This window comes from Salvelinus namaycush, chromosome 2 (genome assembly GCF_016432855.1).
Source record: "Salvelinus namaycush isolate Seneca chromosome 2, SaNama_1.0, whole genome shotgun sequence".
In the NCBI taxonomy this organism is placed as follows: domain Eukaryota; kingdom Metazoa; phylum Chordata; class Actinopteri; order Salmoniformes; family Salmonidae; genus Salvelinus; species Salvelinus namaycush.
In genome coordinates, this window is record NC_052308.1 from 12,901,158 (window position 1) to 12,928,204 (window position 27,047).

At 44.5% G+C, this 27,047-nt stretch overlaps 2 protein-coding genes across 11 annotated transcripts; both read left to right on the plus strand.

The window, feature by feature from the left end:
- Nucleotides 1-253: 253 nt before the first annotated feature.
- LOC120020425 (ras association domain-containing protein 5-like) lies at nt 254-12,470 on the plus strand. Its single transcript, XM_038964086.1, has 5 exons — nt 254-620; nt 8,936-9,049; nt 9,170-9,509; nt 9,632-9,747; nt 9,901-12,470. Exons 1-5 carry the CDS (start codon nt 504-506, stop codon nt 10,042-10,044), a joined length of 831 nt encoding a protein of 276 aa, XP_038820014.1. The 5' UTR covers nt 254-503; the 3' UTR covers nt 10,045-12,470.
- A 1,858-nt stretch (nt 12,471-14,328) lies between these two features.
- On the plus strand, nt 14,329-20,593 carry LOC120059235 (serine/arginine-rich splicing factor 6-like). Of its 10 annotated transcripts, none has more exons than XR_005478137.1 (5): nt 14,329-14,755; nt 15,479-15,647; nt 17,546-18,004; nt 18,083-18,139; nt 18,287-20,593. XR_005478137.1 is itself a non-coding variant. In XM_039008129.1 (5 exons), exons 3-5 carry the CDS (start codon nt 17,831-17,833, stop codon nt 18,510-18,512), a joined length of 390 nt encoding a protein of 129 aa, XP_038864057.1. In that variant the 5' UTR covers nt 14,332-14,755; nt 15,479-15,647; nt 17,546-17,830; the 3' UTR covers nt 18,513-20,592. The 10 variants fall into 10 exon arrangements, 8 of the variants coding, with proteins under 8 accessions (XP_038864057.1, XP_038864064.1, XP_038864073.1 ...); XM_039008129.1 differs by having other exon boundaries at nt 14,332-14,755; nt 17,546-17,937; nt 18,287-20,592; XM_039008136.1 differs by having other exon boundaries at nt 14,332-14,755; nt 15,479-15,641; nt 17,546-17,937; nt 18,287-20,592.
- The last annotated feature ends 6,454 nt before the right edge of the window (nt 20,594-27,047 follow it).

Genomic DNA, 27,047 nt, shown 5'->3' on the forward strand with positions numbered 1-27,047 from the left:
GCTGTAATTGGAGGCTAAGCTTTGCTACTCTGACTCTGTGACACCGGCATGTGTGTGTGATACCGGTGTCAGAGCACACATGACAGGAGGAAGTGACACATCTCTACTCGCGCTCTCCGATTTCCTGAAGCCTCTCTGGTGGAACGCTGTACGGACCCAAATCTAAGCCGACCTCCCCTCTCCTCTCTCTTCACCTCTGATCCTGTAGTCCAAGCCTATCTGGATACCTACAGACACAGGACTGTGAACGACCGGCAGGGGATGCTTGTATTGAGAGAACTGAGCAATACTTGGACCGTGAGCTTTAGTGGTGTGTGTCCATATACTGAGCTACCAAGGGACTGGCTGTGGATGTGAAGGGCTCTAGGACTGAGCATTGTGAACAGTGTGTGTTGCTGAATGCCTCTACAGGCAGAGAATCCCCCCTTTGGGAACAATCAGATTTCCTCCTGCGGCTCTGCTGGGTGTCTATAGGCAGCCGAGGGCTCGTATTTAACTCCTAAATGACTGGCAGCAACAGCATGAGCAGCGGCTACTGCAGTCTGGACGAGGAGGGCGAAGACTTCACCTTCTTCACCGCAAAGACCACCTTCTTCCGCCAGCCCAAAAAGCTGGTTAAGGTACGACACAGATAAAGAGATGGAGGGAGTGATTGTGTCAGTTTTGATGTCAACAATATTCAGCTGAAAAAGGAGAAGCATTGAGTTAAGAGGAAGTAGGCACTAGAGGTCTTCACAGGTCCAAAAAGTTGGACCCGTTCCAAAATGAACCTGGGGCTTTGCATAAATATTTTTGGGAAATATAGAGACACGTTCTGAACGGACCTGAGGACAACTAGCTAGGTTATTTATCATCAAATATGATTACGTAGTACCTGTCTTGACTACATCAAATGTTAGCTAGCTAGGCTAACTGAGGTTGCAGTGCATGTGCTTTCTGATCCTACAGTTACAAATCACAACAACTCCATTCAGAATATGTAGCAGCCTACCTGTTAGCTCTTGGTTATTGTAGCCTATCCTTCTCCTTTAACTTTAATTCCGTCTTTTTTAATTCCATCTTCCATTGATTAGATATGTCCTATCTTTTGCCACACAAGGAACAAGGCAATATGGCTGTAGCCTATTGCCGCTTTGATGATTGGCCAACAACAACAACAAGCTCCACTCTCGTGAAAAGCGAGAGCAGCAGTATAAATTATAAACTGTCTACTGCAGCAGTCATGTTCGGACCTGTACGGTCCCTTCCGGACAAGTCAGTTAAAGTTACACATACCCGAGACCCGTGACAATCATATCAGATCCAACCCAGACCAGTGACATTATTTAGAATTCTGGATCCAGACCCACTCGGGTCCCGGATTGGGTCTCGGTATTCGGGTACAGGTGGACCCTTGAAGACCTCTTGTAGGCACACCTCACGCCTGTTTTACTGTGTGTGTGTGTGCATGTACATGCATGCGTGTGTGTGTGTGTGTGTGTAACAGTATTGCTACCATTCATCTCCTCACCCCTACTATCTCCCACGAAGCATTGTTACCTATCGCTCCACAAAAGCCACGGCCCTTGCAGAGCAAGGGGAACAACTACCTCACGGTCTCAGAGCGAGTGACGTCACCGATTGAAATGCTACTAGCGCGCACACCGCTAACTAGCTAGCCATTTCACACCGGATACACTCACCCCCCCTTTTGACCTCTGACTTTTCTGCAGCAACCAGTGATCCGGGTCAACAGCATCAATGTAACAGTATAGCTTCCATCCCTCTCCTCACCCCTACCTGGGCTCGAACTAGGGACCCTCTGCACACATCAACAACTGATACCCTCGAAGCACCGTTACCCATCGCTCCACAAAACCCGCGGCCCTTGCAGAACAAGGGGAACAATTACTTCACGGTCTCAGAGCGAGTGACGTCACTGATTGAAACGCTATTAGCGCGCACCCCGCAAACTAGCTAGCCATTTCACACCGGTTACATGTGTGGCAGAGATCCTTCTGCCTGTGTTCCTTCTGTCATATAATCAATCAGCTATCCATGCAGCCTTGTAGGAGCGAGACCCTCTTGGACAATTTTTCATGGCTTAGATCTGAAAGGGCTATATAGGAGCAATATGTTAATGGTATCATCAGCTGTTGTTTCCTTAGTAACAGGATAGTTAGTTACATATTCACACACCTGTCCTTGATTGTGAGATTTTCCTAAGGGCTCGCTCTCTCTCTCCCTCTCTCTTTCCCTTTCTTTTCTCTTAGAACAGTTCAGCTGGACAAGGTAACCGTAGCAACAGCGGATCTCACTGATTCTGCTTTGAGTTAGAACTCCGCACGACACACATATACACACTTTCAGTTTTACACAGCGGTGGTGCCATCTTCCGCCAGAGGGGAATGTTTGGGGCTTGTTTGTTAGTTCATATGAATAGTAGTCAGTTGTATAACATAGGACTGTAACTGTGTAGCTGCAGATTTACAGAATAGTAGGTACTACCAGAGCCATGGATTTAAATAAATGGCACTGGGTTCAACATGTTTGTGCAGAAAACGCCTCCACACTCTACTCTCACACACCCACTGGGAGACTGTTCTCAAGGCTTTTAATGGACTGCAATACCTTCTCTCTCACATACTGTACACACTCGTACATGCACACACACCCACACATACACACATACACCTACACCCACACATATTACAGCCTATGGAGGAAACTGTTGCTGATTAGAACAGAGGGCATAGAGATTCTGTTGTTTTAGAATCAATCATACACAGACACTTACACAGACACTTACACAGAGGCCTTTGTCAGTGTTATCTTAATACCCGCGGTGCCTCTGCTCTCTGGTTTCGGAAAGATCACAGTCACAAAATAATTCAGACCCGGCCCGTGTTTGTCTGTTTCGGAAAGATCACAGTCACGAAATAATTCAGACCCGGCCCGTGTTTGTGTAGTTTGGGTTGCCAGGGTGGAGACTCTTGTGACTCAAAAACAAAAGACCCAGTCTTAAACCATGACAAAGGTACCAATTCCCCATATACTGCAAGAATGATTGCTGTGCTCTAGTACTTCTGTAGAAACAGTCTCCCTGTACAGGAAAACCACCCTGTCGCCCACTAGCGATTGAATATGAAAAACAGACACGCAAATATATAAGAAAACCACAGTCTTCCTGTACTCTCTGACATAATCCACTAATGTTTGTGTTGCAAGGGCGGACTGGGACTGAAAATAGTCCCTGGCATTTTTAACACACCAGGCCCCCGTTATTAGCCAGCTAAGGATAATTTTGCGCTGAAAGCCCAAGTTAGACAGGCCCACTGGGCTAAAAATTGACCTTCCCGTCTGACATTTGCCCGAAATGCCAGATGGCCAGTCCTCCCCTGTGTGTGTCACTTTACTCTTCCTGTTGTCTACAATGGCGCCAGCCACATATCTGGAATCAGCTATCCAAACCCTAACCTTGACCATAATGTGGGAAACCCTACGTCAGGATCTACTATTATTCCTCAGCCATTATATTATTTTTTAAATATATACACACTACCGTTCAAAAGTTTAGGGTCACTTAGAAATGTCCTTAGAAAGGCTCAAAATGGCCAGAAAAACACCAGTCTCAACATCAACAGTGAAGAAGCGACTCCGGGATGCTGGCCTTCTAGGCAGAGTTCCTCTGTCCAGTGTCTGTGTTATTTTGCCCATCTTAATCTCTTATTTTTATTGGCCAGTCTGAGAATGGCTTTTTCTTTATAACTCTGCTTAGAAGGCCAGCATCCTGGAGTCGCCTCTTCACTGTTGACGTTGAGACTGGTGTTTTTCGGCAAATATTTAATTAAGCTGCCAGTCGAGGACTTGTGAGGCGTCTGTTTGGGTGTAAAGCAAGGAGAGACATACAGAGAGAGACTGTGTGTATATTTGTGCCTGGCGCTTTCTGATAACAGGAGAAGAGAGTGGGATGAGGGTGGACTGGAGGTTGGAATGGAGGGAGGGGCAGATATAACACTGAATGAAGGTATGAAACCAGAAGCATGCACCACGAAACACAAAAACCACGTTCTACGATATCTGCCTTCTGGTAAAGAGGAAATGAGGCATGGGTTATATCTTCCACACAGAGTTGTGCCTGTCTCTTCACACCACTCTCATCTCCCAATCTTTCTCCATCCATCCCTCCCTCCCTGTCTAATGTAATCTTCACTGCTCATTGTTATCTCAGCTGTGACAGCTCATCTACAGTAGTTAATTTGGCTATCAGAGAGATGGGGAGCTAAGTGTGTCTCCTCTCCTGTGTGCTTCTTCTACCGCAGCAGTTTGCTCAGGGATCAATGGTTTGGTAGACCGCCATCATACCGCAAGAGGAATTTGGTGTTGCTACGGTAAAGATGACGTGTCGAACTGACGTTCTGAGACGCAGTCTGAGAAGAGAGTGCAGCTCAGGTTAGAGTTAGGTAGTCAAGTATCATGACACATATGCTCACAGACACTGAAGTGCTGGAACTTTCTGTATCACTTCACTTACATTATTACGGTTGTGGGGAAAGTTGAGTAAATGTTGAATGTGTGTGTGGCGCATAGGCTACAGTAAAAGGCCTGAATCTGTTCGTGGTGTTTCTGGGGTGACACTGCAGCCTCGGATGACACTGTTTTCCCATTGAGGGGTTCTAGAATGTTCCCTAGCTGTGTGAAGTGTAATCTGCTGGTCTGTGCTGTGTCTGGAAGTATGTGTTTAGAGGTCTCCTCTGTATCTCTTGTAAAGCTAAATCACCATCCCGCTCAGACAGTTAAGGTCAGACAGTTGTCCAGTCAAAACAGGGTGGGCCATGGATTGCATGATTGTGTGTGTGTGTGTGTGTGTCTGCCCGCTGTGACATCCCCCTGAGTGATCACATGACCTTCCCTGTCTGATCCTGTCAACGTGAGAACAACAGCAGCATCTCATGTGTGAGCCATGTCATGTGCACTTTCCCTGACTGGGGATGTTCCTGGGAGCCCTGTGGGTCTGGTTGTGGGTCTTCTCTCCTGGTTCACTTTCTCTGTCCCTGAGCTCTGTGTGGGTGTGGTGGGCTGTGGACCGGCAAGGGTGAAGGGTCAGTATTGTCCTACTACTCCATTGTCACTCTCTCTTCTATAGGAATACACAAAGGGGAGGGAAGGCACTATATTTAGCAGCTAGCAAACATTAAGACACAAACACAGGAATTCCTGAGAGATTTGATTGTTTTCAAGAACTAAGAAGTAGTGAAGGAGGATTTTTCAACGGTGACCCTTGAATCCACCACACACATTCCTCCAAGCACATCTGTATTCAGACAGATGTAGGCCTATGTGTGAGGCAGGTGTGCGTCTTCAAAGTGCTTCTCTATGCCAAATAGCAAGCTATATGAATATGCACACTAACTGCAGACATTGTGTTATAATGCATAATAATGCTGTGCCAATCCTCTAGCTTCTGTGTCACAGGGATTTTCATGCTGTTTCAAGGTATTTGGGGGCACCAGGTAGCCTAGTGGTTTAAGAACATTGGACTAGTAATTGAAGGGTTGCTGGTTTGAGTCCCCGACCTGAATAGGTGAAAGATCTGTTGACGTGTCATTGAGCAAGTCACTCTGGATAACAACGTCTGCTAAATGACTAAACTGTAAACTGTCTTTGTGTTAAAGTGGTGTTTAGTCTCGTGGTCCTTTAGAAATGGTCAGTTTCTGACATTTAGACTAGAGGTCGACCGATTAATCAGAATGGCCGATTAATTAGGGCCGATTTCAAGTTTTCATAACAATCGGAAATCAGTATTTTTGGACACCGATTTGGCCGTTTTTTTTACACCTTTATTTATCCTTTATTTAACTAGGCAAGTCAGTTAAGAACACATTCTTATTTTCAATGACGGCCTAGGAACGGTGGGTTAACTGCCTCGTTCAGGGGCAGAACGACAGATTTTTACCTTGTCAGCTCGGGGGATTCAATCTTGCAACCTTAGTTAACTAGTCCAACGCTCTAACCACCTGATTACATTGCACTCCACGAGGAGCCTGCCTGTTACGCGAATGCAGTAGAAGCAAAGGTAAGTTGCTAGCTAGCATTAAACTTATCTTATAAAAATCAATCAATCATAATCACTAGTTAACTACACATGGTTGATGATATTACTAGTTTATCTAGCGTGTCCTGCGTTGCATATAATCGATGAGGTGCGTATCGTTGCTCCAACGTGTACCTAACCATAAACATCAATGCCTTTCTTAAAATCAATACACAGAAGTATATATTTTTAAACCTGCATATTTAGCTAAAAGAAATCCAGGTTAGCAGGCAATATTAACCAGGTGAAATTGTGTCAGTTCTCTTGCGTTCATTGCACGCAGAGTCAGTGTATATGCAACAGTTTGGGCCGCCTAATTTGCAATATTTTTACGTAACTATGACATAACATTGAAGGTTGTGCAATGTAACAGGAATATTTAGACTTATGGATGCCACCCGTTAGATAAAATACGGAACGGTTCCGTATTTCACTGAAAGAATAAACGTCTTGTTTTCGAGATGATAGTTTCCGGATTCGACCATATTAATGACCTAAGGCTCGTATTTCTGTGTGTTATTATGTTATAACTAAGTCTATGATTTGATAGAGCAGTCTGACTGAGCGGTGGTAGGCACCAGCAGGCTCGTAAGCATTCATTCAAACAGCACTTTCCTGCGTTTTGCCAGAAGCTCTTCGCTGTGCTTCAAGCCTATCAACTCCCGAGATTAGGCTGGTGTAACCGATGTGAAATGGCTAGCTAGTTAGTTAGCGGGGTGCGTGCTAATAGCGTTTCAAACGTCACTCACTCTGAGACTTGGAGTAGTTATTCACCTTGCTCTGCATGGGTAACGCTGCTTCGAGGGTGGCTGTTGTCGTTGTGTTCCTGGTTCGAGCCCAGGTAGGAGCGAGGAGAGGGATGGAAGCTATACTGTTACACTGGCAATACTAAAGTGCCTATAAGAACATCCAATAGTCAAAGGTTAATGAAGTACAAATGGTATAGAGAGAAATAGTCCTATAATAACTACAACCTAAAACTTCTTACGTGGGAATATCGAAGACTCATGTTAAAAGGAACCACCAGCTTTCATATGTTCTCATGTTCTGAGCAAGGAACTTAAACGTTAGCTTTTTTACATGGCACATATTGCACTTTTACTTTCTTCTCCAACACTTTGTTTTTGCATTATTTAAACCCAATTGAACATGTTTCATTTTATTTGAGGCTAAATTGATTTTATTGATGTATTATATTAAGTTAAAATAAGTGTTCATTGAGTATTGTTGTAATTTTCATTATTACAACAACAACAAAAAATAATCGGTCGACCTTTAATTTAGACCAGTTTGCCCGAACTCCCTCTGCATTCTCACTTCATTCCTTCAGATAAATACACACAAATACACACACACACGCACATTAAACCCTGCCATGGAAAGGTGCCGCACACACACTGAACACACAACAGACATGTCTTCTCCACCCAAGAAGATGTCCTTGTTCATATTCATGGTGGAGGAGAGGAGCAGAGTGAAGAAATGAGAGACAACATCCTGTTCAGACTGATCCTGCTCCCTGTCTCTGCTTATGCAAGCAAAGATATGCTGCACACACACAATGGACAAGGCGACTGTACTGAATGAAGCAGACACGCTCCCCTCACGCCCTGAGGACTCCCATACATAAATGATTCCTGCTCTGCATTCTCGATCCATCTCTATCTCTCTCGGTCTGCCCCTCTCTCTCTCTCTCACACCACCGAAGTCCCAGAAGAAGAGAGTGAAAAGGAGGAGAAGAAGCAAAACAGCATCAGAGGATGCATCTAGAAATAACCCAGTCAAACTCTGTGTTGCTCAGCAACCATGCCTCCACTCTTCCCTCCTCATCTCTCCTTCTCTCCCCCATTCTCATTCTCCCTTCTCTCCCCTAACCTCATGATGAGTGAGTCTCAAGATGAGTCCTACAGTCACACTGCATGGGGGAGGTGGAGTTTTGTGCTTTTCCGTGGCTCTAGCAGTGGGAGAGATTGGAGCTGTCACATTGACTGTGTCTGAGAGTGGGAAGGGAGAGGGAGAGAAAAAGAGTGACACAGAGGTAGACAGTCATGCTGGGTTTAGGAGGATGGGTGGAGGGAGGTGAGGAGGAGGAGGACGGGGGAAGGGAGAACAAATGGAGGAGAAGGGGGAGAAGGGGGAGGGGAGGGAGAACAGGTGGGGAGGACAGGTGGAGGGTAGGGGGAGGGAGGATGGATGGATTAGTGGAGGGAGGGAGGATGAGTGGAGGGTAGGGAGGAGGAGGGAGGGAGGACAGGTTGAGGGGAAGGAGAATAGGGGAGGGAGGGGAGGAAGAGAATGGGTTGGGGAGGAGCAGGGAGGAGGGAGAAGGGCAGGGAGAATGAAGGGAGGGAGGGGAGGAGGATGTGGAGGGGAGGAAGAGGATGGGTTGGGGAGGAGGAGGGAGGAGGGAGGAGGGCAGGGAGAATGAAGGGAGGAGGGGAGAGGGAGACAAAAATGAAGTCACGCAACATTCTATAAATGTTATAGCCCAATAGGCAATGTCCAGAAGTCAGTGGTGTGTGTGTGTGTGTGTGTGTGTGTGTGTGTGTGTGTGTGTGTGTGTGTGTGTGTGTGTGTGTGTGTGTGTGTGTGTGTGTGTGTGTGTGTGTGTGTGTGTGTGTGTGTGTGTGTGTGTGTGTGTGCTTGAGAGAGAGTGGAAACTCCTGTGTCAGTGTGTTAGCACCCTCTGCTGTTTAGAGTGATAGCAGCCGAATGAGGGGAAACGTCATGAAACCATCCGAGAGGAAGTCAAGGTGTCCTCGGGTCTAAGTCAAAATGACTGCTCTCTTTCTCAACTTCCCCCTATACTGCAGTTCCTGTTTCTCACACAGCCTGTTGTCTGAATCTCTCTGTGTGTTTCAGCAGAATGAGGTCAAAGAGGAACAGGAGGCAGGGCCCAAGGCTCTGTCAGAGAAAGAGGTGCGGGCCAGGATAGAGGACTACAACTCTAACGTCTCAGAGAATGGCATGAAACTGGTGAGTGCTACAACACGTTACATATACACATAGGTACTAGTGTGAAGTATTGAATCTGAATTTACCAAAATTGACACACAGGCATCTTACTCTCTCTCACTCTCTCTCTCTCGCACTCAGGCTGCTGATGGTTTGTACACTGGCTTCATTAAGGTCCACCTCAGGCTGAGTCGGCCAGTCACGGTGCTTGCTGTGGAGGGTGCGGGATTAGAGGAACAGTCAGGCAAGCCAGACAGACGCGGTCGGCCAATGACGGTGTCAGAGGGCCAGGAGGGGGAGGGAGCGGGGTTGAGTGACAAGCGGACGTCGTTCTACCTTCCCAGTGACTGTGCGAAGCAACTCCACATTAGTAGTACTACCACAGTCAGGGAGGTCATACAGGGCCTGCTGAAGAAATTTATGGTGCTGGATAACCCACGCAAGTTTGCCCTGTACAGACAGACACACCGCGATGGACAGGGTGAGTTATATACACATATACATTCTGGTCCTACTGAGTGTAGGTCTGAAGATATCTGATAATATGCTAATAGCCTGGACGTGGAACCTGATGTGTCTTTCCTTTGCTGTGTGTCTGAGTAGATCTGTTCCAGAAACTTCCTCTGGTGGAGTATCCTCTCTCTCTGAGACTGGTGGCAGGGCCAGACCCTGAGCTGCTCAGCTTTGTCCTCAAGGAGAACGAGACCGGAGAGGTTGAGGTAAGACAAACACACACACACATGCACATACACACACATACTGTGTGTCCTAAAACCATTCTCTTTAATATCACTAATATATCTCTCTCTCTTTCTCTCTCTCTCTCTCTCTCTCTCTCTCTCTCTCTCTCTCTCTCTCTCTCTTCCTCTCAGTGGCATGCGTTTTCAGTTCCTGAGCTGCAGAACTTCCTGGTGATTCTGGAGAAGGAGGAGACTGAGCGTGTGCGATTGGTGGAGCAGAGATTCACAGCTTACCGACAGATATTGCAGAAGGCACTATGCGAGCATCAACCCTGATCCCTCACCCTTGATCCCTCATCCCTAATCTCTCACCCTGACCCCTCAACCCTCACCCTTCTGTTGACCCAGGGAGAGACAGGAGACCACTGAAGCTCACAGACTACTATTCTCCCCTCATTACACGGTCAGCCCCCCTCCATCCCTCCCTCCTCACCCCCCCTTAAGAAGAGAGGAGGGGTTGAGAAAGCATGGAAAGGGAAAAGGGGACTGATTAACGGGCGAGTGGGCAGGATTCTGGAACATAATCAGTGTTTCCCTGGGAGGTGAAAGACACGCTGAACTGACAGACCCTCTGACTTCATTGGGCTCAGATATCTCATTTTGGTCTGACAATGTGACCTGATGAGTCTTCTAATGTTACATTGAATCTCCGTTTGGTCTGATTATGTTTTTAAGATTATACTGCTGCTGCTGCTACTGCAAGTGTTACTTATTTACTTACTTATGTATTTACTAAGGCATGAGTCTCACCCTGCTCTATCTGCCCCAGCGCCCCTGCATAAAGATTCAGATGGACTAGAACAGACATTACCATTCAAAACAACGCTCCAAACAACGCTCCAGGGACCATTTGGAATGTTCCATTACTTGATGTTTACGATATCAACTCTCAGGTTGTCCCTGCATGCCTTCTGTCCAGGGTCGAGGGTAGGAGACGGGTGGGTATGCTTGGGTTGGGAAGTAGGGTTGGGATGCTGGGGTAAAGCTATGTTCGTCTTCATCTTCAGACTCCTCTCATATCAGTCCCAGGGATGTACACCAGTGTTTCTCATAGAACTGCTCTGCTGAGCTAAGGAGGCAACAGAAGAAGACCTGAGCTCTCTATCCTAATTTATTTACCCAGCGCTGAAATAACCCCTCTATCTCAGGCGGCTAACTTTCACTTAATCCTGCATCTCCATCTACCTGGGTAACCATGCTAGTGTGGGAGGTGTTGTGCAGATAGACGTGTATATCATAAATAGATGCTATTCCCATAGACACTAGTCTCTTCAGATAGACATTGAGTACCCTGACTGCATTCACATAAACAGAGACATAGGCCTTCTGTACCCATTATTCATTCACCCATCCTACAGAAGCTATGTCTTCTGTACCTGTTATTCATTCACCCATCCTACAGAAGCTATGTCTTCTGTACCCGTTATTCATTCACCCATCCTACAGAAGCTATGTCTTCTGTACCCGTTATTCATTCACCCATCCTACAGAAGCTATGTCTTCTGTACCCGTTATTCATTCACCCCTCCTACAGAAGCATACCGTATGTAAACGATCAGTAGATTCCTTCATTGCATGAATCGTCTGCTGGTGTTTAAAGCATTTACAAACAGTTGATGTTTTGACTCTTCATATACACGTCACCCTTCCCTCATCAATAACCCATGACCTTTATCTCCTGACCCCTAACCTGGAAATGTACATTTCTCCTGATGGGAGACTGCTTTGCTGCTGTTCCCAGTGTCTGTGGAGAAGGTATGCAGCTGTAGCTACTGTTGTTAGAGGCCTGTTAGAGCCAGCCACTCTGTGCTGCTGTGACAGGCCCCTGAAGCCCTGCTACTGAGCCGACTGTTACAGGACCGAGTGAATGAGGAACTGATGCTCAAACACTGATTGAGGGTCAAAAGGTCATCTGCCAGGAGTTATTCCTGGTCAGTTCATGTAGTTAGGAAAAACTCCTGTTCCTATAGTTCATTGAGCTGAGAAACCCCATTCTGGTGATCACACCAAAGTTAAGAGGGACAGGGGCAGTGGGATATGCCTGACTGAAAAGATGACGTATTGTAGGAAAAAACTTTTTTGCACTGATTCTGGCCACAGATTGGTCTGCCAGTCTGTATAGTATCCTAGAGAAGGAGCATGAAATTAGTGATTTTTAAAATAAAATTTAAGGGAATTTGATCATACAATTAATGTTTATCTGAGTGTGATGCATATGTATATATGTAAACATTGGAGGACAAATTATTATTATTGATTATAACTATTGTTAGTTGAATTGGTGTGTGCGTCTGGGCTGAAGATAATAGTATAAATGTTATATGATAGTTCATATCTCTGTATTCCAGTCAGTCTCTCTCATCGTCCAAAAGCACATGCCTTCCTGATGCCGAGAGTCCCTTCATCAACCCTGTTTTATTCCTGCCCTCACAGGGCTTATAGAAGCCACACAAACAGATCTGAGACCAGACTACATGTCAACGATGGAACCCTTAAGATTGTGTGTGTGTGTGTCTTTGTGTGCTTACATCTGCGTGTGTATTATTTATTTTATGGTTCACCCCCTTCGGCATGGTGTTAAGTGTCAGAGGATGTGGGCAATCAATGCTTTCCAATAATCTCTTAGTTTGGTTTATCTGAAGAATCAGATGTGTATATAGATATCTGTAAAGCTGTATAGAAAATGAAGAATGAAATAAATGTCATCCTTTAATGAGTCTCCCTCGTCTCCTTTATGAGTTCATTCTCACTCTGTGTTCTGGTCCGGAAAGTCCCCTGGGTACACTCATATCATATCTCATGTGTGCTGTTCACTCTGTGCTGTTGCCTTATGTCCCTGTTTATGTAGTCGCAAGGCCAGCTTCCTCTCTGTCGGTGGTGGTTCTGCAACTCCCCAGAGTTCAACCAGCTCCTTCTAAAGGGCCTCTCTTAGTTTCTCTTCCATTAATTAAGAGTCCCAAATGGTTTTGTGTGCTCCAGAGGTGTGCTCATTCAAAAGCAGAGTTGGAGAGAAAGTCAACTGAATTATTTATACTATAGATAAGTATATATTTGTTGTGTGTTCGCGGAACAGAAGAAGTGCGCTTTGCGCCTCAAATATTTTTTTATGGAATGTTTTGTGTTTGGATTTTTGAAGCCTCTTAATAAAGTGGTTATCTCTTGGGTTGCCATGAAGTGGATGCAGATGATATACCTGAAGAAGAAGGAGGTGAAGTGATTGGTGCACGTCGACTGACCTGTATAGTGGATGGAGTAAGGAAACCCACTTCATCCATAGTATTGTTTTTTGATGAGTCAGGCTTTATGACATAACCTTTAACAGCTTTTGTGCACAAGCCCATCCAGTGTGATGAATGCAAAAGATTTGAGCATGTACCAAGTGTATGCAAAACGGGTGAATATCGTATGCCAGCTGAGGTTATATGCTGCAACTGTGGTGGCGAGCATGCGCCTGAGTCCCTGGATTGCCTTGTTAGTGTGAAGGAGACAGAGGTCGTTTGGAGGTGGTGAGAAGAGTGGAAGAAGCGAGTGGCGTTGAAGGCGCAATGGTAATTGAGACTGCACCAGTGATTGTTTTTTTTCCTCAGCAATTTGAGGATCCTGATATATTTAATGACGGTATTTATGAATAGACAAAAACATCAATCACGTGACACCATTCATTCCTATGTGAAAACTCAATAGCACATTGAAGCCAAATTAAGTCAGTTAAGATGGCGTCTCATGGAGAAATAACATGCGCAGTTTGAGCTACTCCAGGAAGTGTTGTTCCAGGCTAGCCCTCTCATTGAGTAATGTTGCTTTCAAGACAACTGGGAACTCTGATAAAAGGCCGGAAAGTCAGATCTAGAAAGATGCCAGAGTTTCCAACTTGTTATTGAGAGTTTTTTCCCACTCAGAGCTCGTTTTTTCCCCCAAGTTCCCAGTTGCATTGAACACAATGATGTCGGAAGTCTCAGATTTCAGAGTTTCCAGTTGTTTTGAACATAGCATACATAACTCAAGTTGAAGGCCGTCCGGGGTGATGCAGGCTGCCATTAGCAACTAAATTATCCTTATAACTTATTCTGTGTGCAATTCTATAATAATCGGTTCAAGGACATACATCGGGTGTATTACTGGTACCACGAGTGTCCTCTAAACATTTTGTTTACAGAAGATTGACATTTTTCCATTCACTATTTTGGGCGATCCTGTTTTCTGCTAACAATGCATGCAGTACCACGGTCGGCCTTGAACTTCCGTGACTTCAATGAGAGAGGGCAGTCGTTCTCTCCTGGATATATTACATGAGAAAAGGGTAGACTTTGTAGCATTTATTGCAATGCTCATAAACTGCACAGCACAAAGGAAGAAAAAAATCGGAGGAAATTTGCAGCAGAACGCTTTTTGGGTTGAGCCTGTGTAGGGATGTCTTGAATTGGAATGTGACTGCAGGAGTGGAATGTTTTTTAATGTCTCTATTTTTGTATTTTGGATGATGTCGTTTTTTCGCCCCTTTCATACAATGGGTATGTTTTCTATCGTTTACCACCCGTACAGTAGGTGGCAGCATGCACCTTTAACACATTTCCAGACCCCATAATACCATAGAAGAAGAATTTAATGCACACTTTACGATTAGCTTGAAAAACTCGGGGATATTATTACAAATATTGCCGCGTATGTACGTCGGCAGATTGAGTTATCATGTTCGTGAGGAAGAGATCCATATGTTTTTTAGAAGTTACTGGAGGTTGATCTGAAGAATGGCTAAGTTGCTAGCTAGCTAACAGTAACGCTAGCTAGCATGGGCGAATTGGCGACTGCTGACTAGTAGCTGGATTGTCAGCTGTTGTTGTTGACATTTAGCCAACACAGTAGACCTACTGACCCGTCGTCAGCATTGCTCCGTCTTCTCGCTCACGCACGATCTAATGTTGCAGGTACGGCTTTATGGAGTTCGATGACACGCGTGACGCCGACGACGCAGTTTATTTGCTAAACGGTAAAAACCTTTGCGGAGAACGAGTCATCATTGAGCATGCTCGTGGTCCACGCAAGGACCGTGGTGGTGGGGGTTATAGTGGCGGAGGTGGGCGTAGTAAGTGTACTCTCTACGTTTGTATAAATGCATCATACTTTTTTCTCAGGTATGATGACGGGGAGTTCCAGCAGGGGGCAGTGAAGTCATGAACACAACACTTCGATAGCTCTTCCAATGATACTAGATTATTCTCTGTGGCTGTTCCTTGCAATTTGGAGGCCCACTGAAATAATACCTCTGTAGCCATATAAATTCAATTTGAATCAAGCACAACATTGTTTCAAGTTGTATTAGTTGTATGTACGGGTACGCATGGTATCCATCCATCCAACAAAATGCTTACTTGCAGCTTCATTAAATGTTAGAAAGTGTTTTGTATGTATGCAATGTCTTGTTTGCTGAAATTTCCTCTCAAGCCATTGCTGATCTTTTATCCCGTGAAAAACACAATTTGATGCTGTTGTTGAACACTAGGGTTTGGGTTGGAGGTGTTAGATGTGGTGTTTAAATTTCAGCTGTGTTGCTTGCTTTATGGCATTGGAACACACTCAATAGTCTTTTTTATTTGTGTGTGTGTAAACAGCCCAACTGTGATGTAAACTAAAGGATATATGAAGATGCAATATGTTCAGTATATCATTTGACTTCAACATTAACAAAGTCCTTCATGTTTCAATTTGAAAGAGGCCACTGCAGGCATGAGTTCGTGTTCCTTGAGGCGAAGATGACTGCCTGTCCCGTTTTGCCTTGGCTTTCACCTTAATGTGTGTGTGACCTTTGACGTATGACCTCTTGGCTGACCTTACCGGAAGCCATGATGACGGCAGCCTTTTGCCAATAGACAAAGGTGATGGTGAGGAATCCCATTGGTTTTTCTGTTTAAAAAATAAATATCGCAAAAGGTTAAAGCCAAAAAAACATGTTGTATGTTAGCTAACTATTAAACGAGAGCAGTTTGCATCCATTGTAAGTCATAGGATATCTGTACAGTGGTAGATTTCTGTCAGCTTCTATGGTATCAGTTGGTAGTCGTAGATACCCCTCTTTTTTAGTATTGTTGTTTGGTTGATGTGATGTTTACTTTTTTTGTATTTTATACAGCAAAATAAATGTTAAATTGAGGTTGAATCAAGGAAATAGGCATTTCTCTTCTTGAGCTTGTATGCAAAGAGCAGGAATGCTGTCCATTCCCTGTGACTGTTTTGATGCTCAGATGGACATTGGCTGAATGTGTTACTACCTCTACCAAGGCAATGTTAGACCTCATTACTCATTAGTACAATCATGTTAGGGAGCTAGTGGCCTGTTGTCCGGACCTCTGGCAGTCTCTATGGGGGTACCACAGGGTTCAATTCTCGGGCCGACTCTTTTCTCTGTATATATCAACGACGTCGCTCTTGCGGCAGGTGATTCCCTGATCCACCTCTACGCAGACTAAACCATTATGTATACATCAGGCCCTTCTTTGGACACTGTGTTAACAAACCTCCAAACGAGCTTCAATGCCATACAACACTCCTTCCGTGGCTTCCAACTGCTCTTAAACGCTAGTAAAACTAAATGCATGCTTTTCAACCGTTCGCTGCCCGCACCCGCCCGCCTGACTAGCATCACTACTCTGGACGGTTCTGACTTAGAATATGCGGACAACTACAAATACCTAGGTGTCTGGCTAGACTGTAAACTCTCCTTCCAGACTCATATTAAGCATCTCCAATCCACAATTAAATCTAGAATCTGCTTCCTATTTCGCAACAAAGCCTCCTTCACTCACGCCGCCAAACATACCTTAGTAAAACTGACTATCCTACTGATCCTCGACTTCGGCGATGTCATTTACAAAATAGCCCCCAACACTCTACTCAGACCGCATCCAGTTTGCTATCACAGTGCCATCTGTTTTGTCACCAAAGCCCCATATACCACCCACCACTGCGACCTGTACGCTCTCGTCGGCTGGCCCTCGCTACATATTCGTCGCCAGACCCACTGGCTCCAGGTCATCTATAGGTCTATGCTATGTAAAGCTCCGCCTTATCTCAGCTCACTGGTCACGATAACAACACCCACCCGCACGCGCTCCAGCAGGTATATCTCACTGGTCATCCCCAAAGCCAACACCTACTTTGGCCGCCTTTCCTTCCAGGTCTCTGCTGCCAATGACTGGAACGAATTGCAAAAATTGCTGAAGCTGGAGACTTATATTTCCCTCACTGACTTTAAACATCAGCTATCTGAGCAGCTTACCAATCGCTGCAACTGTACATAGTCCATCTGTAAATAGCCCACCCAATCTACCTACCTCATCCTCATATTGTTTTTATTTACTTTTCTGCTCTTTTGCACACCAGTATTTCTACTTGCACATCATCATCTGCACATCTATCACTCCAGTGTTAATTTGCTAAATTGTAATTACTTGCTACTATGGCCTATTTATTGCCTTACCTCCTTACTCCATTTGTGCACACTGTATATAGACCTTTTCTTTTCTATTGTGTTATTGACTGTATGCTTGTTTATTCCATATGTAACTGTGCTGTTGTTTTTGTGTCACACTGCTTTGCTTTATCTTGGCCAGGTCGCAGTTGTAAATGAGAACTTGTTCTCAACTATCCTACCTGGTTAAATAAAGGTGAAAAATAGGTCCACATAGGAATAAAAGTCCAAGGACCAGTTCTAGTAGACCCCATGAGTTTTCACCCCCGCTGTGCCATACTGACTGACGGTCTTGTCCATGTTCTTTTAAAGACGGTAGTGGTTACAGCAGCCGAAGCCCCACTGGCCGGGAAAAGTATGGGCCACCTGTACGCACAGACTACCGCCTTATTGTGGACAACCTCCAGTCCATGCAGCTGAAAACGGGTCAGAACAAGTTATTTGTTTCAAGCACAAAAAAATGTGCCTGTTATTAATTTATACAATATATTTTTGGTTGACAGGACTTCATGCGCCAGGCCGGTTGAGGTGACATATGCCGACGCTCATAAGGAGCGGCCCAACGAGGGGGTGATTGCGTTCCGCTCCCGCTCGGACATGAGGGCCCTGGACAAGCTGGATGGCACCAACATCAACTGGAGGAAGATCTGCCTGGTGGAGGACAAGCCTTGCCACCGACGCTCCTACTCTGGCAGCTGCTTCTGGTCAGGATAGTCCTGGGCCTACCACATAATGCAGCTGTTGGGTCCTTATGGCCCTCCTGTGGAAGGGGTGATATGTTTAATTTGCTGTCATTCTAGTACCAAAGCTGATTAGTTACCCAGGCTTACAATGTGTTTGATCTCCCAGGTCTCGGAGCAGACATCACTCTCGCAGCAGGAGCAGAAGTTTTGGCAGCCACTCCAGGTCTCGCTTACGGAAAGAAAACTGCCCTGCCAAAGAACTCCACTTCACATGGCTGGAGTAGTTACATAGATGAATACTTAGTTTATCCCAGAGAGGAAATGTCATTGTAACACAACTAGTTTTAATTTGTGTATTTGTTCTCCACAGGTCACAGTCTCGTAGTACACACCGCTCTCGCTCCAGGTCCAACCAGAAATCCCGTTCTAGATCTGGGAAGAAGTCCCTCTCCAAGTCACTCAAATCGCGTTCCAAGTCCCGCTCACGTTCTCGCACCAGGAAGTCCTGTTCTCACTCCCACAAGTCTCGCAGCCGCTCAGTGAGCATCAAATCCAGCTCTCACTCCGACACCCGCATGTCTCGCTCCAAGAGCTAGTCTAAAGTAAAGTCTGAGCAGGAATCCAGAAGCCACTCCAAAGAGAAGTCTGTCAGCAAGAAGTCCCAGATTCGCTCCCCGACCCCCACAGAGAATGGAAACAGATCGGGCCAAGTCTGCCTCCAAGTCTCCCTCCCCACAAGAAGACCATCACCAATCGAAGTACCCCACCATGCACTCAACCTCTCGCTCCCCCTCATGCTCTAAATCCTTCTCCCGTTCGCGATCCAGGTTAACTTCCAAAAATTAAATTGCACTTGTTTTAGTAGGAAGTATGGAAGATGGTTTAAAAATAATTTACAAATCGAATGCAGTGTTTCAATTTGTCCCACTCTGAGCATTTGGTTTTATTGAAGTTGGGATTGTAGTGCTTTTTAACATTGTTTTTTACTTTGAATGAGAACCAGGCTAAAAGATTGTAGATTGCTGTGGAATGCACTGTAGAGGAATTGTTCTCAATTTCCTTATCTGTATGAGATTGCTTATGCTTCATGTTATAGTTACTGGTTGATGTTTGTTTCAAGAGGAAATTATTTATTCTTATTTGTAATCTCTTCCTCACCATCTTCTGCATTGCTTTGAATCTCTGGTAGTCCGGCATTAATTCATGATTGGTTATAGCTAGATGGCAATGATGTTATGTTATGACTATCTTCACAAATCAAAAATAGAGGGAAATGAAGATCATCAATCAGATATTTTTCCATAGAAATTGTTTTCCCTATGTTTGTTACTTTCCTTAATGTTTTGATTATTAATATGCATATTAATTTGGCAGATTTATTGGTTTCTTTGATGCTGTCTGTATAGAGTCTAGACAGTTGTGATTGAGTATTGACTAATCATACAGCTTTAGTATAATGTATTACTACACTAATTGCAAAGAGAAGATGTATGGAAAATCATGTCACTGTTTGCCCTGAGAAATCTGATTATTTACCCTCTAAATCAATTATATTTTTGTAAGGAAATGTGTTAATCACTTGTTAAACAGTTTTGATATACATTCGGGTCCAAAGTTATTGGCACCCTTCATGACAAAAAAAGACCTGTACTGAGCTATATTGTATGCTCCAAATAAATGGGAAAGTTTTTACAAATAAATATATTTATTTGTTTTTAAATTTAGCCTTTATTTAACTATAGAATTGCTCAGAGAAAGATATTTTGTTGTTTAACAAGTAATCAATACTCCGGCGCCCTCCCCTTGCGAGGATTATGGCACTAAACAATTTCACTAAAATGTTTTATGAGTTTGGAGAACACATTGGGATGGATCTTAGACCATTCCTCCATACATTTTTTCCAGATCCTTTATATCCTTTGGTCTGCGTTTATGGACTGCCCTCTTCCATTCAAACAATAGGTTTTCAATGTTGTTCAAGTCCGGAGACTGAGATGGCCAATGCAAAATGTAGATTTTTTGTTGTCTGTTAACCATTTCTTTGTGGATTTTGAAGTGTGCTTGGGGTTGTCTTGCTCGAAGATCCACAAGTTTTGACTTCCTGCCAGAGGCAACCAGGTTTTTGGCTAAAATGTCTAGCAAAATAGCCCCATAACATCAAAGATCCACCACTGTATTTTAGAGTAGGTATGAGATTATTTTCTGCATATGCATCCTTCTTTAGATGCCAAACCCACCACTGGGGTGAGGGGCCAAAGAGCTCTATTTTCATGTCATCTGACCATAGCACAGGTTCCAATCCAACTGCCAATACATTTGTTGGTTGCTCTCCATTAATGCTTTTTTTCTCACCAACCCTTCCAAAGAGCCTATTGGCTGTTATGGAGGTAGCGTCTTATTGGAGGAGGCAGCTAATTGTAGATTTGGAGACCCAAAGATGCAACCAAGTTCTGTAGTTCTCCAACTTTTTTCTTTGCCTCCCAAACCATCTTCTTCACTGTGCGTGGGGACAAGATACACTTGCTTCCAATACCAGGCAAGGTTCCCGCTGTGCAAGGTCACAATACAGTTCCTTAAGCTGTGATTCACTTTAAAAAGTAGAATGTCAATGCAGATTTTAAGATTCTCAGGGATGCCAATAATTACATACGCAAGAATCTTCTCTGTGAATTTACACAATTTTCTCTTCAATTAATAAATAATCAATTTATGTTCAAAAGCTGTTGACTCTGCTACCTCCATAGACATGAAAAAGAGGAGAGACATGGATAGTTGTAGTCAGGTGTATTTTAATATATATTTTCCAGTTACTTATTTTCACTAAATTAAGTGGTTTGTGATGGTTCATTATTGTATAGCTTAGTTAGCTATTATTTGTCCCTTCCACAATCAATCTAATCAATGAACATGACATTGTGTAATTCAAACCATTTAGCACAGTAATATTGTCTCTTCAAATTGCTTATCAGCTTTGATCAGCAGACTCCAGTGACGTCAACCTTGGTCCCTCACAGAATCATCAGTGCGTGACCAGGCTTTATGATGATATGCACCAAGCAATGTGCGTACACACACTAGGATCGTTGTTGCTGTCCTCACTTCAGTTCATGGTTGTCTAATGTAAATACTGCACATGTGTAAATGGATAAGAAGTGAGCACTAAACACTACTAATACTAACTGAACACCACATATACAGTACCTTCAGAAAGTATTCATACCCCTTAACTTATTTCATATTTTGTTGTGTTACTGCCTGAATTCAAAATGGATTTTCTCACCCATCTACACACAATACCCTATCATGACAAAGTGAAAACATGTATTTTATTTTTTGCAAATGTATTGAAAATGAAATATAGAAATCAAATCAAACTTTATTTGCTACATGCTCCAAAATACTGTATCTCATTTGCATAAGTATTCACACCTCTGAGTCAATACTTTGTAGAAGCACTTTTGGCAGAGATTACAGCTTTGAGTGGTCTTGGGTATGTCTGTATCATCTGCACATCTTGATTTGGGCATTTTCTCCCATTCTTCCTTGCAGATTTTCTAATGCTCTGTTAAGTTAGATGGGGAACGGCGGTGAACAGCAATCTTCAAGTCTTTCCACAGATTTTCAATGGGATTGAAGTCTGGGCTTTGGCTGGGCTACTCAAGGACTTTAACATTCTTGTTCTGAAGCCATTCCAGCGTTGCCAGTCTCCCAGTCCCTGCCACTGAAAAGCCTCCCCATAGCATGATGCTGTCAACCACCGTGCTTCACGGTAGGGATGTTGTTAGACAGGTGATGAGCTGTGTCTGTTTTTTTCCTGACATAGTGCTTTGCATTCAGTCCAAAGAGTTACATTTTTGTCTCATTAGACCGCAAAATCTTTTGCCTTATGATCTCAGAGTCTTTCTCGTGCCTTTTTGCAAACTCCAGGCATGCTGTCGTGCCTTTTTCTCAGGAGTGGCTTCCGTCGGGCTACTCTCCCATAAAGCCCAGATTGGTGAAGTGCTGTATAGACGGCTGTCCTTCTGGCAGTTTCTCGCATCTCAGTCAAGGAACTCTGTAGTTCTGTCAGAGTGGTCATTGTGTTCTTGGTCATCTCCCTAACCAAGGTCCTCCTTGCCTATTTTTTCAATTTCCCAGTGATGGAGAGCACTGTGCTCTTGGAAACTTTCAACACTAGAAATAGTTTCCCAGATATATGCCTCATCATAATTCTATCTCGGAGCTCTACGGACAGTTCCTTCGACTTCATGTTATAGTTTCTGCTCTGACAGGCATTGTCAACTGTAGGACCTTATATATACAAATCAAATTTTATTTGTCACATGCGCCAAATACAACAGGTGAAATGCTTACTTACAAGCCCTTAACCAACAATGCAGTTTTAAGAAAATCCCTAAAAATGTAAGAGTTAAGAAAAATAAATGATTAAAGAGCAGCAGTAAATAACAATGGCAGGGCTATATACAGGGGGTACCGGTACAGAGTCAATGTGTCAATGTGCCGGGAGCACCGGTGTCGAGGTAATTGAGTACATGTAGGTAGAGTTATTAAAGTGGCTATGCATAGACGGAGTAGCAGCAGCGTGGGGGGGCAGCAATGTAAATAGTCTGGGTAGACATTTGATTAGCTGTTCAGGAGTCTTATGGCTTGGGGGTAGAAGCTGTTTAGAAGCCTCTTGGACCTAGACTTGGCGCTCTGGTACCACTTGCCGTGCGGTAGCAGAAAGAACAGTCTATGACTAGGGAGGCTGGAGTCTAGGGGGCCTTCCTCTGACACCGCCTGGTATAGAGGTTCTGGATGGCACGAAGCTTGGCCCCGGGGATGTACTGTGCCGTACGCACTACCCGCTGTAGTGCCTTGCGGTCGGAGGCCGAGCAGTTGCCATACCAGGCAGTGATGCAAACCGTCAGGATGCTCTCGATGGTGCAGCTGTAAAGTATTTTGAGGATCTGGGAACCCATGCCAAATCTTTTCAGTCCGCTGAGGGGGAATAGGTTTTGTCGTGCCCTCTTCACGACTGACTTGGTGTGCTTGGACCATGTTAGTTTGTTGGTGATGTGGACGCCAAGTAACTTGAAGCTCTCAACCTGCTCCACTACAGCCCAATCGATGAGAATGGGGTTGTGCTCGTTCCTCCTTTTTCTGTTGTCCACATTCATCTCCTTTGTCTTGATCACATTGAGGGAGAGGTTGTTGTCCTTGCACCACACGGTCAGGTCTCTGACTTCCCTATAGGCTATCTCATCGTTGTTGGTAATCAGGCCTACCACTGTTGTGTCATCGACAAACTTAATGATGGTGTTGGAGTCGTGCCTGGCCGTGCAGTCATGAGTGAACAGGGAGTACAGGAGGGGACTGAGCATGCACCCCTGAGGGGCCCCCGTGTTGAGGATCAGCGTGGCGGATGTGTTGTTACCTACCCTTACCACCTGGTGGTGGCCAGTCAGGAAGTCCAGGATCCAGTTGCAGAGGGAGGTGTTTAGTCCCTGGGCCCTTAGCTTAGTGATGAGCTTAGAGGGCACTATGGTGTTGAACGCTGAGCTGTAGTCAATGAATAGCATTCTCACATATGTGTTCCTTTTGTCCAGGTGGGAAAGGACTGTGTGGAGTGCAATAGAGATTGCATCATCTGTGGATCTGTTGGTGCAGTATGAAAATTAGAGTGGGTCTAAGGTTTCTGGGATAATGGTGTTGATGTGAGCCATGAACAGCCTTTCAAAGCACTTCATGTGCTTTGAGCATCAGAGGTGGTGTAGTACGATTCGATTTTAGTCCTGTATTGACGCTTTGCCTGTTTGATGGTTCGTCTGAGGGCATAGCGGGATTTCTTATCAGCTTCCAGGTTAGAGTCCCGCTCCTTGAAAGCAGCGGCTCTAGCATTTAGCTCATTGCGGATGTTGCCTGTAATCCATTGCTTCTGATTGGGGTATGTACGTACGCTCACTGTGGGGATGACGTCATCGATGCACTTATTGATGAAGCCAGTGACTAGTGTGGTGTACTCCTCAATGCCATCGGAGGAATCCCGGAACATATTCCAGTCTGTGCTAGCAAAACAGTCCTATAGCTTAGCATCTGCTTCATCTGACCACTTTTTTTATTGATCTAGTCACTGGTGCTTCCTGCTTTAATTTTTGCTTGTAAGCAGGAATCAGGAGGATAGAATTATGGTCAGATTTGCCAAATGGAGGGAGAGGGAGAGGGAGAGCTTTGTATGCGTTTATGTGTGTGGAGTAAAGGTGGTCCAGAGTTACTAGGCTACTAGGAGCGCCGCCTCTGGGTGAGCGTTTTCTTGTTTGCTTATGGCGGAATACAGCTCATTCAATGCTGTCTTAGTGCCAGCCTCTGACTGTGATGGTATGTAAACAGCTACGAAAAATACAGATGAAAACTCTCTAGGTAGATAGTGTGGTCTACAGCTTATCATGAGATACACTACCTCAGGCGAGCAATAGCTTGAGACTTCCTTAGATATTGTGCACCAGCTGTTATTTACAAAAATACATAGTCCACTGGCCCTTGTCTTACCAGACGCCGCTGTTCTATCCTGCCGGTGCAGCGTATATCCAGCCAGCTGTATGTTGATAGTGTCGTCGTTCAGCCACTACTCCGTGAAGCATAAGATATTACAGTTTTGAATTTCCCGTTGATAGTTTAAACTTCCGCATAGGTCATCTATTTTATTGTCCAAAGATTGCACGTTTGCTAGCAGAATGGAAGGAAGTGGGGGTTTATTTGATCGCCTACGAATTCTCAGAAGGCAGCCTGCCCTCCGGCCCCTTTTTCTCAACCTCCTCTTCACGCAAATCACAAGGATCTGGCCCTGTTCCCGAGAAAGCAGTATATCGTTCTCGTCAGACTCGTTAAAGGAAAAAAGGGATTCTGCCAATCCGTGGTGATTAATCGCAGTCCTTTTGCCCAGAAGTTATTTTCAGTCATAAGAGACGGTAGCGGCAACATTATGTACAAAATAAGTAAAATAATAAGTTACAAACAAAAAAACACAATCGGTTGGGGGCACTTAAAACGTCTGCCGCCTTCTCCGGCGCCATCTTATGTGTTATAGATGGATGGAAGAAGTTTAAAAAGTTTTACTTTACTATTTAAAGCAAAGCAGTTACATATAGTCAAAGTTAAAGATGCACTATGCAGAAATCGCTCTGCCAGTTCCTGGTTGCTAAAATTCGAATAGTTCGCTTAATTTCAGTTTGGGACAAAACAAGCAAAAAAAGAAACGTCCCTTTTTCAGGACCCTGTCTTTCAAAGATTTTTCGTAAAAATCCAAATAACTTCACAGATCTTCATTGTAAAGGGTTTAAACACTGTTTCCCATGCTTGTTCAATGAACCATAAACAATTAATGAACATGCACCTGTGGAACGGTCGTTAAGACACTAAAAGCTGGCAAACCTGGTGCAGTCCATGAGGAGGAGATGCACTGCAGTACTTAATGCAGCTGATGGCCACACTAGATACTGACTGTTACTTTTGATTTTGACCAACCCTTTATTCTGGGACACATTATTCCGTTTCTGTTAGTCATATATCTGTGGAACTTGTTCAGTTTATGGCCCAGTTATGGAATCTTATGTTCATACAAATATTTACACATGTTAAGTTTGCTGAAAATAAACGCAATTGAGAGTGAGAGGACATTTCTTTTTTTGCTGAGTTTACCATAAGCCGACGTCGTTTTAGAGAATTTGGCAGTATGTCCAACCGTCCTCACAACTGCAGACCATGTGTATGGCGTCGTGTGGGCGAGCGGTTTGCTGATGTCAGTGTTGTGAACAGAGTGCCACATGGTGGCGGTAGGGTTATGGTTTAGGCAGGCATAAACTACTGACAACAAACACAATTGCATTTTATCGATGGGCCAAAACGACATTTAAAAAAAATACTTTTACCCCTTTTTCTCCCCAATTGGTAGTTACAGTCTTGTCCCATCGCTGCAACTCGCCTACGGACTCAGGAGAGGCGAAGGTCTAGAACCACGTGTCCTTCGAAACACGACACTGCCAAGCCACACTGCATCTTGACATACTGCTCGCTTAACCCGGGAGCCAGCCGCACCAATGTGTCAGAGGAAACACTGTCCAGCTGGCGACCGAGGTCAGCTTGCATGCGCCCGGCCTGCCACAAGGAGTCACTAGAGGACGATGGGACAAGGAAATCCCGGCTGGCGCTGGGCCAATTGTGCGCCGCCTCGTTTTCCCAGTCACGGCCGGCTGTGACAGCCTGGGATCGAACCCGGGTCTGTAGTGACGCCTCAAGCACTGGCCCTTTATTGTTGGCAATTTGAATGCACAAAAATACCTGAGGCTAATTCTTTTTAAAGGTATCTGTGACAAACAGATGCATATCTGTATTCCCAGTCATGTGAAATCAATAGATTAGGGCCTAATTCATTTATTTCAATTGACTGATTTTCTTCATGAACTGTGTAAATCTTCGACATACTTCTTATTAGTGTGGCTTGACCTCCATCCACTTTCATGGGATTTGTGACGTCACTCCCAACCTTTTATTATATTCACTGTAAACAATTTAACTTTTGACACAAATCAGCTACTGTGACCACTTTCCCAACTTCAAATTCTTCAAAACTTTTAGCAACTGTAACTACACTGAACAAAAATATAAACACAACATAAAACTATTTCAAAGATTTTACTGAGTTACGGACTCTTGCTTGGGGAGCACTACTATTGAGTAACCCAGGAATGTCACGAGTTATTTGACATGAGAAAGCGCGAAAAAAAATTGCTCTACAGAGCAATAGGCACAATGAATGGCTAAATTACATCCGGACACGAAGGGTCCGCGGAGCTCCCACTGATGCTCCTCCTCCTCACCACTCTATAGGAGCTAGTGACGACCGAGGTTGAGGGGTCGTCAGTAGTTAGCACAGCCGCAAAGTCATAAACAGCACACATTTCTACAATTTATCTTATTAAAATCGAATTATACACACGGTTAACCTTATGCTGAACCTTAAATGAAGACCCCAACGCATGATTTTTTATTTTGACTTTGTGGCTGTGTTATCTAGTAGAGACGGGTTGAGGGACCATCTCCATGCGGCCGCTTTGTCGGGGGTGGGACTAGTGGTCGTTGTTGAGGAAGGCTAA